Source organism: Nannospalax galili, unplaced genomic scaffold, assembly GCF_000622305.1.
Source record: "Nannospalax galili isolate Female #2095 unplaced genomic scaffold, S.galili_v1.0 scaffold192, whole genome shotgun sequence".
NCBI lineage: Eukaryota > Metazoa > Chordata > Mammalia > Rodentia > Spalacidae > Nannospalax > Nannospalax galili.
Window position 1 is genome coordinate 2,027,148 of NW_008331810.1, and position 10,164 is coordinate 2,037,311.

The 10,164-nt window shown below is 50.3% G+C and overlaps 1 protein-coding gene across 1 annotated transcript in view; it reads left to right on the forward strand.

Annotated features, from left to right (window-relative positions):
* The window catches only part of Pcp4 (Purkinje cell protein 4), a 62,979-nt gene extending 61,495 nt beyond the window's left edge, over positions 1-1,484 (forward strand). Inside the window, exon 3 of the mRNA XM_008826923.3 lies at positions 1,084-1,484. Coding sequence (XP_008825145.1) covers positions 1,084-1,211 — 128 coding nt within the window. The 3' untranslated portion in view covers positions 1,212-1,484. The remainder of the gene's footprint in view (positions 1-1,083) is intronic.
* Positions 1,485-10,164: the final 8,680 nt, after the last annotated feature.

A 10,164-nucleotide genomic window follows, 5' to 3' on the forward strand; every position in this document is an offset into this window, starting at 1 on the left:
CCCTCCCCTTCCCCTCAGGTGGCTGGGCTCTCTGCTCCACATGTAATCCCAGGCTGACACTGAGGCTCTTGGCCCAGGTCCCAGGGGAGGTGGGACCTGCTGCTGACTCTGGTTCTGGCTTGGACTAACCCTATGTCCTTTTTGCCCTCTCATCTGTAGACAGGGCTGAGTCTCAGCTCTGGCTGCATCTGAGAGCCACCTTTTAAAAAGGGTGAGAATCTGGCATCTTCCCAGGGATAACGAATTAGCGAACAGTCTGGCCCTCGGGGCACCTTCCACACAGCTATATAAGAAATCACCCTGAGTCTGGGCTGGGGCCCACGTGTCTGTATTAAAAAGGGACAAAGAAGTGGTTCCTTTGATGCGTCCAGTGCTCAGCCTTCAACTGGTGGGTGGGAGGGTTTTGAAACACTTTTCCTCTCTCCAGCTGGGGGATTTTGTTTATATTTTACTCCTTGGCCAGTGCTCAGGAAGGGTCCAGCACACAGGGACCATCAGCTCGTCTTTGCTTGGTGCTGGTTTGTATTCTGTCTTCCACGATCATTCCAGGGTGAGCTGGCAGAGTCCTCTGCCTTAGCAGACATATCTCTCAGCCTGCCCTGCAGGATTACACGGCATGGTTCATGAAAGTTCGATCTTACGGTGGAGGTCAAATGGTATCAAACAGTCATGAAAAGTCACTGAAAATGGTCATGAAAACAGTCACTGAAGCCTGGAGTTCAATGAACAAATCTCATTAGCAACAAAACAGAAACTCAAAGTCTCACTCTGTCAGCTCTGAGCACTCGTGACCATGGGCTCAGCTAGCTATTATAAGGAATGTCAAGATGGTGCCCTTGACTTCCATCATCGCACCGAAGGGTAGAGTTCAGGTAGCTGGAGCAGATTCTGAAGTGGTGAGCTCTCCTCTACACTCTTGGAGATTTTGCTATGCAAACAAGGTCTTGTCCTCTGGTGGTGACTGAGCACCCTAGGGTGCACAGCATGACGGGCCACCCAGCGTCACGTGTCTTAGGATCGCTGCCTGCGTTCTTGTTGTTAGATAAGTGACCCCCCCCCATGTTTGTGTTTTTCTTGCTACAGATGGGCAGAAGAAAGTTCAGGAAGAATTTGACATCGATATGGATGCACCAGAGACAGAGCGTGCAGCCGTGGCTATCCAGTCTCAGTTCAGAAAATTCCAGAAGAAAAAGGCTGGCTCTCAGTCCTAGTGGGGGAGCCACTTCCTAGTCCACCCGAAGATACCGAATTCAACTATAATCCGTCAAGAAATGAAAAGACCAACACCCTAGAGAAAAGTCATCCACACAGAGCACACATGCGCACTGCACATTTGACATGCATGTACAGAGCCCATAGTATTTATGCCCTTGTAGGCAGGTGTACACAATGAAATTGTGAGTAGCTCAACCCCTTTATCTCCATTACCTCCCTCTGCAACTATTTTCCTTGATGTTGTAATAAAAAGGGCGTTAGATGAGTGATTTGAGTGTCTGTCTTCATCTCTTACATTGAACTAGGAAGTTGCCTAAGGTTAGAGGTGGCTGCAAGCCAGATCTTTTCTCCCCTTCTCAAGAGTTGGAGGTAGAACGGAATGGCTTCGGCCTGTCCATCCTCCACTGGCAGGGCCCATCTTGTTTATAGAGTGCTGGCTGCCAACAGGAGATGGCTGTGTTTCTATGATGGGGTTGTAGCTCTGTATCCTGGGATATACCAGTTTCAGAACTTAGAAGTCATCCAGCACAGCACAGGGTGGGGGTGGTGCATCTGTGTTGGAAGTGCCACCCAAACGTACGTGGCAGGTACATTTCAGATCTCCAAAAGGCTGCCCCACTCCACGGAGAGCCATTATGGGACTCGTGTGCAGCTCCAGACAGCAAGCCCCTCTCTGTGCTCTGCGTGGAGGCTCGCTACCTGTTAAGCTTCTTCATCACAACCCGAGGTTTGGAGAAGCTGCGTGGCTTTTCTCCAGCCCTACCTTTTCCCTCGTAAACCTTGCAAGCACACTGCCTTGTACACTGCTGAGTTTCCATAGGGGGCAAGGAGTGGACCGTTCTGGGGGAAATGAATCCAGAGTCAGGATTCAGCAGCTAGTTGGTACGGTGGCTGTGCACCCGTCTTGGGCATCAAGTGGCAGGTGCTTCAGATTTCTGAGGTACTTGTGGGTGTTTGTTTGAGCTTTGCCACGGGAAGTCACATTTCACCTCTAGCACCTAGGACACACTAGGATGGCACCAAGTGGACTTACATGTGTGACATGTGTGCTTACCTGCTTCTTAGCCAGGGCTCTGGATGGGTCATGAACAGCGGTGAGAAGGGGCGGTGTGGGACCTGAGTGTGTGTGCACACCTGTGTGCTGACTGTGTGGGTGGATGGCACGGTGGGAAGTCTGCGCAGGGGGGACAGGAGTAGAGATGATGCTATTCCTTCACAAAACCCTTCTTCTGGTCATGACAGCACAGACTGAGAAACTGGCACCCATGGGAGCTTTCTGGTCACAAAAATCCATCTGAAAATGTGTTTATTGTCTCCTATAAAGGAAATCCCTCCTCTGGGACTCCTCCCTGTCTGTGGCTGCCGGGGAAGGGAAATGCTTGGATTCCCGATTGACTTCAGTCAGTGAGCACTAAGCAGGATCACTTCAGCAGAGGCAGCTAGTGAGGTCTAAACAGGGCTCCTGAAGGAGTGGTCCCTATTGAGGACAGCAGGCTGAGAGGACACCCCATAAATCGTTGACTGAGATGATAGGGGTATGGATGCCATAGAAATTAGAGGGCTTAAGATGCCATCTTCAGGGTCCCTAAAGCTGCTATTAAAGTAAGCTAGTGCATGTATATATAATTCCTCTGTGCCCGTGTACCCAGTACCCACACTGATCCTGCATCCCCTGACAGTTCACCTAAAGGAAGTGGGGCCCTCTTCCTTTGGAATGTGCCCTGGCCCTGACAGCTGGAAGCCCACCTGGTTCCAAGGAGGATTTCCCTTGCTAATGGGCTCTATGTGAAACACTGTCTAACAGAGTGGCTCTGCTGACAATCCCAAGAGTCTTGGCGTTCTCCCTCAGCTCATTGCGGAAAGAAAGGAGCTGTGACATTTGGAGAGGTCCCTCAGAGATCTCACCATGCATCTCTCAGCCCAGTCACAGGGCAGGGATAGAACTGATTTTCTTTGAGCCACAGATTGAATTTATGGATTTCACTTCATAGGTGGCTTCACATGGATCTGAATCTTAAACTCCAGCTGTCAGTGAAGGGGAGATGCCAAGTGTGCTTCCCACCACTAGTGGGGTGATGTGATATGTGGAGTCTGTGGTCTTACAGAGCCAGAGGAGGTGGCTTGTGGTCCCAGGTCAAGGAGGACTTCTCCTTCCTGTAGGCTTCTGGGTTCATCCTGAAAGGAGGAAGGACCCCCTCCCCGGCCCCCGCATTGGGTGTGCCCCACAAGATGTCTTCAGCTTGGATCAATGCTGATTCAACTGTGTTGCATGTGCGTTTACTCAACTCCTGTGTGCAGGTAGTGATGCTGTTGCCACAGGGCAGGACAAGTTGTAGACAGGCTTGTAGAAAGGATATAGATACCTAGATGTTGAGGTGGGAAGGGGTAGAGCAAGGTGCCAGAGCAGCAAAGCAGGGACTGGAGAACATTTGAGTCTTGCCCAAGGAGCACCCTCTGTACAAGCTGAAAGATGGCAGGCGTGCCTGAGCAAGCAACTCTGGCACCTGGCTCAGAGGTGCTGGGAAGGGGCCTAGGCAAGAAAATGTTCAGCTCTGCATCCCAGAGGCTGGTTATAATCACAGTGGGTGTGGTTCTGATACCATTTAGGAGCTAGTAAAGACATCAAGCACTTAAGTACTAGAAATGGACTCCTCTTTGATTAAAGGTTGGCTAAGTGACCACAGAGAACTTACCCACTGCAAACAGCAGGTTTCCTTAACGTCAGTGTGATGATCAAATCTCCATGGTGGTGTGTCTGGGAAAATGTTAGGAATTTACGATGAACCAGGCAAAAATATACCTGGTTCAATGCACATGTCTACTGACAAATCTGTGGAGTCTCTTATCAATGTTCTTTGTCCTAGCTCAGCTCCAACCATTGGTCACTGTCTTCTTGGTCAGAGTCAGTTGGATCAATGCTGGGCACCCGACCCAGGGGGGTTCAGCCAGTCAGGTTCATCCTCCAGAGAATCTGAGTTCATCATCATGGGAAATGAATCAGTTAACAAAATCACAATGCTGATTTGAGGCCCAAAGTAGTAGTATGATAAGTTAATGCTGAAAATGAAACTTTAAAGGTTTAAGAAGATTATTACGGGCTGGAGATATGACTCAGCAGTTAAGAGCACTGACTGCTCTTGCAAAGGACCTGGGTTCGATCCCACCACCTACATGGCGGCTACAAACCATCCTTAACTCCAGTTCCAGGGGAATCCGAAGCCCTCTTCTGATCTCTGCGGCATTGCATGTCATGGGTGCACTCACATACATGCAGGCAATACACTCATACAGATAAAATAAAAATAAATACATAAAATAATAAAAAAAGAATATTATTACTATTAGTGAAATTATGATTTGCAAGAATCTGTAAAAGATCATTTGGAGAGAGTCACAGGAGGATGCAGGAGAGGGTTCAAGACTCAGGAGACACAAGCTCATGAGGGATGGAGGGGTAGCCTGGGTTGAGTTAGTCACTTGAGTGCTAGGATCAGGAACCCACTCACACTAGCTAAAAAAAGAGAAATGCCAAGAATAGAGCCTCCAAGATATCCAAGAAAAAAAAAAAATGGAACACCACAGGCAGGCAGAATCTCATTAGGTTTATAAATAAACTGGGCACAGTGGGAAAGAACTGACATCGTTACATGATCAGCTTTACAACTTTCGGTAAGTTTAATAGTTTTCTTTAAATATATCTCAAACATTTCTTTTGTTTTATTTCTAGACATTGGCTACTCTTTGTCGTCCTTCTAAGTGGAAACTTTACACAAAGGGTTCTGTGGCTGGTCTTGCTGTTGTCCAAAAGAATGACGGATTTCTGAATACTTAGCTCTGCACGCACTCACCTAAGTGACCTGCGTTATATGTGAATTTTAGTAGCTTCTTACAGATTTCTAGGGAGACAGTTCTGTTACCTACAAATAATTTTGTCTCTTCTTTTCCATGACTTTTAACTTCTTACTTTTCTTTTTGTCTCTCCTTTATAATCCATCCGTGTGTCTTGGAGATGGACGGCTTGGGCCTTATCTGTGTCATAGGAATAGTGACAAGCTGTCTCCTGATAAAGTCCTGTGCAGGGGTCACGTGTTTGAGTTGAATGGCTTTAGCTTCAGATACCAACTTTTTCCCAACCTCCTAGATATACTGGTAAACGAACAAAGCATATCTTTACCCAGAAGATTAACCTGGAAAAAATGCGTGTAACCATAAGAAGACTGGAGCAGGAGGGAGAGTTCTGTGTTAGAATTACCCAGGGCTTGTGTTTCAGGAGAAGATTCATGCTGGCGTTGGGTCTAGGAGGCGCTACCTCATGTCCTGGATGGTCAGCGTGCAGTTCCTGGGCTGCTTTGTGCTGCTCAGTGTTTAGTCAGCTAGAGGTGCTGTTATAATAAAAGTATCATGGACTGGCAGGCTTATATGCAGACATTCGTCCTCACTCTGGGACCCTGGAAAGTCCCAGGTCAGGTGCTGGTAGACTTGGTAGTCTGGTGCTAGCTGCTTTCTTGCTGTGTCCTCCATGAAAGAGAGAGGAGGAGAAGTGGAGGGAGGGAAGGGGAAGAGATTGAGGGGGGGAGTGAGAGAGAGATTGATCTGCTGTCCTTTCTTCTTCGTTTTCTTTAATCCATATTCTTTTGAGACAGGGCCTTGCTGTGCAGTGCAGGCTGACCTAAAACTCACTGTGTCCTCCTGCTTCAGCCTCTCAGGGACAGGGATTACAGGTGTGCACCACTGTGCCCAGGCCCTTTGCTCTTTCTATAAGGCACTAATCTCACCCCAGGGGGTGGCTCAGCTTCATGGCCTGTCTGAGGTTAGCCATGATTCAAAGGTGCCATCTCCTAATGCCCGGGTATTGGGGGTTTGGGCTTCACCATGTCAGTTCTGTGAAGGGAGCGCACAAAGTTCAGTTGGGACTATCGCGCTCACCCTGGGGTTTCAGGATCAGACTGAGGAACAATGGGGTGTGATTTACAGCTCTGCTGGCTGTAGCCTCTTTCTCCTGGTTGTTTCTGGTTATTCCCCTAATACTGCTCCTTTCCTTATGACAGTGACTCGCTACTTCCTTCGTGGCCGCATTGCCCTTTGGGAAGTCCTTTGTTCTTTTGTTAACAGGAGCTTCACTGAATAAAAATTAGGGAAAGCTGGCTGCTCGGCAGTGGGTGACCTGGCTGGGAGTTATAGGGTCTGCAAAGCTGGATAATGACGGCGGCTTCGGAGGACATGTTGCCCCCCCCCCACACCTGGCTCTGTGGGGTTCTCTATGGATAACACAGAGGACTGTTAAAGCCACTCACTAGTTTTCTCTCTGATTTAAATATGAAGATCTCGAAGCCTCAAAGCTGCCATAGTCGTTATTTCAAGGTGACCACACTGCAGGGTCTCTGCACCTGAGAGTTTAATAAAAGGGAGGGGAGGTGCTGTTCTGTTAGAACTTGGGCTTTTGATGGGAGCTGTTCTTCTGGTCTCCGACTTCAGGATCACTTCCCCAGAGGGTCTGCGATCCTGCCAGCAGCACTCAGGGTGGATGAGTTCCTGTGATCCGAGCCACAGCACTCAGAGTAGATGAGTTCTTACGTAAAACCAGGCTCTGCCTTAGCCAGGCGGATTCCTTCCCAGAAACACCGGACACCTGGGACATGACAGCTTCAATGAGCAAAGGCTCAGCCCATGTTTCCCACTGAGTACCTGTGCTAGCCTTAAGGATGCCAGGTATGACCCTGGCTGCCCTGTCCCTGGTATACCACCAGCTGCTAAACCATTAGTCTCTAGGCCCTCTATCTACCAGTGTTTGGAACCATGTGACCTGGCTGTCCTGAAACTGTGTGGCTGACTCAAATCACTGACTGGTCCAGAGTAAAGTTGAGAGAGAGGTGCCGCAGTTCTGAGTGGATAATTTCAGAAATCATCTCTGTGGTCTCACTGTGCCCATTTTTTCTTCCTCAAGCACATTCTCCTGTGGTAGCCAGTGCACAAACCTGGTCATGCTACCCTTCCCATGCCTTTCTGCCCCAAGACTCAGTCTCTCAGGCAGGAGGCGCCGATGGCTGCAAGCAAGCTAGAAGCACTCTGGCACCTGCAGCTGCCCTGACCAGATAGTGTCGGGAGAACTTCGGAGACGGCCCACAGCCAACCCTCGCTGTCATTGCAAAATTTCTCCTGCTTGGTAGGGCTCAACCTCTTTTGTGTGACTTGTCTGTCACCAAGTCAGCAGCCCCTGCGCTGCCCTGGTGCTGAGCCAAGCTGATAAGCACGGCTGGTGTGCAGCGCGATGGCTTTGCCACCACAGAGCTGCACGCTGTGGGAGGAATGAGTGCTGTGTTCCTGCCTGAAATGCTGCTGATGCTCCTCCAGCCCCTGTGTCCCAGGGTGGTCCAGCTCCCAGAGGAGGGGGTGCAGCACCCCTGCCATGACCCCAGGGTAAAGGGACAGTGGCCCGGGGATGCAGGAGGAGCGGGAGGAGGTTATTGATTTGAGGGGACACCATGCGCTGTTGGTAGAGTTACTGGCTCAGCCTGTGACGGTGAAGATGAACAGAGGCATTGTGAAGCTCTCTTGTGAAGGCTCGGCATTCAACCCAGCTCTCCCCTCCTCTTCCAGCTCATCCTCATCTGCAGGCTTCTTTTGTGTCTTTACCTGCAGATCAGGGAGTGTTAGAGCTGGAAGTGACTTCAGGACCTCGTTAACCCCACGCACGTTACACAGACATCAAGCAGGTGTAGCACTTTGCTCGTGACTGAGGCCGAGCCCGGGCATGGCGTCCTGCAGGCTCAGCACATCTGGTGAGGCCTCACCCACCTGCTTGGTGGGTGTTCCTATCTACAGCCTCTCATCAGAGACTTTAGGCAGTGTTTTCCCCCAACCAGGCTCTTGAAAACATTTCTTTAAATCCTTTTGGAATCGAAGAAGAAAGAGTCAAGGATAAATGGTGGCCTGCGCCATCCCTGATCCAGCTCGTATCTCACACAGGTGCAGGGGACCAAGCAGTGGCCGAGACTTAAGCTTAGCACAGTACGCAACACCCAGAGTAACAGGCCTTCATCAGGAGGAGCCTTGGCCTCCTTACCCTTCAGGAATGCTTGTCACAGCAGCTTTCTGAGTCGGAGGAGAATGCCTGTCTTCTTCAGCCATCCTTAGGACTTCCTTTCCCACGCGTCTAGGTGGACTGCCTCTGTGTCCACATCCAGCTTCAGGACAGAGGCAGTCGTGGGCAGCTGGGGAGAGGATGAAGATAGAGTGACAGGGCAGTCTTGCCCCATGGGACATCTTTTGTAGATAAGCATTTTGGGCCCAAATTCCTCAGGCAGTGGACACTTGTTCACTTCTGTTATCACAATTCCTCCTGATCTGGGGACATGCATCAGTCCAGCAGCAGATGGTCTCATGGCTGCCCACGTTTTCTCCAGAACGCGCTCTTCTAGTTACAGTCAGTGGTTCCCTTCATCAATATGCGGGGCAGCTAGAGGTGACCGGCATCATGGCTGCTCAGCAGAGTGCCCGGACAATGCTGGGTGGAGCACCCAGCTCCCTTGATCCTCAGACACGGTTGCCCTGAGACTCCAGAGGTCCCTGGAGGGACCAGTCCCTCATCGCACACAGCAATCTGTTCAAAGGTGCAATCTTTTTTAATGTTTCTCCTTCCCCGACTTGTGTCTCCACTTTGACCACCCCCGATACTCCCTCAGATAACCTCCCAAATGAACCACTGGCATGCAAACTCTTGCCTCAAGGTTTGCTTCTGGGAAATACTCACTCGAGGCATATGGCAAAGGAGGTGTGTGGGCATTTTTAGCCAACACTGAAGGTTCCAAGAATTCTGGACCATGTGGAACATATGCTCTGTTTACATCATATTTTTCACAACTTGGAAGAAATCAGTCTCTTAAGATGGAAACGGACACTTAGTTTACACTTAGCTGAAAGTTGTTTCCCTGCCTCGAAGGGCAAGCAGCCCTGCAGGGGGAAAGGAAGATGGAGTAGGATGGTGAGGCTGATCTGCCCTGTCAGATCCACGGCCTGGGGATACAGAGACACGTGGTCTCTACCTTCCCTGGATGGCATATTTTAATGGGAACTGAAGATGAGAATCTACCAACCAAGAGATTGGGAGAGAATTGCAAGATGTGCCATGGGGAGGCTCAAGCTTAGGAAAATGTGAATGTGCTCTTGAGAAGTGGAGGGGCATCCGTGGATGGACTGGGTAGCCAGAAGCTTCTAAGAAGAGGTGGAAGAGAAGGGGGAGGAGGAGGAGGAGGAGGAGGAGGAGGAGGGGAACTGAAGATGAGAATCTACCAACCAAGAGATTGGGAGAGAATTGCAAGATGTGCCATGGGGAGGCTCAAGCTTAGGAAAATGTGAATGTGCTCTTGAGAAGTGGAGGGGCATCCGTGGATGGACTGGGTAGCCAGAAGCTTCTAAGAAGAGGTGGAAGAGAAGGGGGAGGAGGAGGAGGAGGAGGAGGAGGAGGAGGAGGAGAGGAACAGGGGGAGAGGGAGGAGGACAGGAAGGAGGAGGAGGAGGGAGAGAGGGAGGAGGAGGTGGAAGGAGAGAGGAAAGAGGGAGAGAGGGAAGAGGAGAGGAAGGGGGAGGAGGGAGAGAGGGAGGAGGAGGAGGGGGAGAGGAAGGAGGAGAAGGGGGAGGGGGAGGAGGAAGAGGAGGGGCACTCCAGGAGAGAGGTGACAACAGCCCTAATGGAACTCCTTTAGGTTGGCAGGCAGGTGTGAATTTCTGGTGTTTCAGGGAGATGGTTTTCTTTTCTGTGGAGCTCTGCTCTCTGGGATGGGTATGCTCAGAGGGATGTGCTCTCCACACATGGGCACCCCATCCTGCCCCCAGCCATGAAACCCCCTTACAGCTCTCTCTCTTTTTTCTAGGAGCCCGTGTACCTGTCCTTTCCTGAAGCGTCCTCTATCCTCACCTCCAAATCATCCTCAGAGTGCTCCTTTCTCCCTC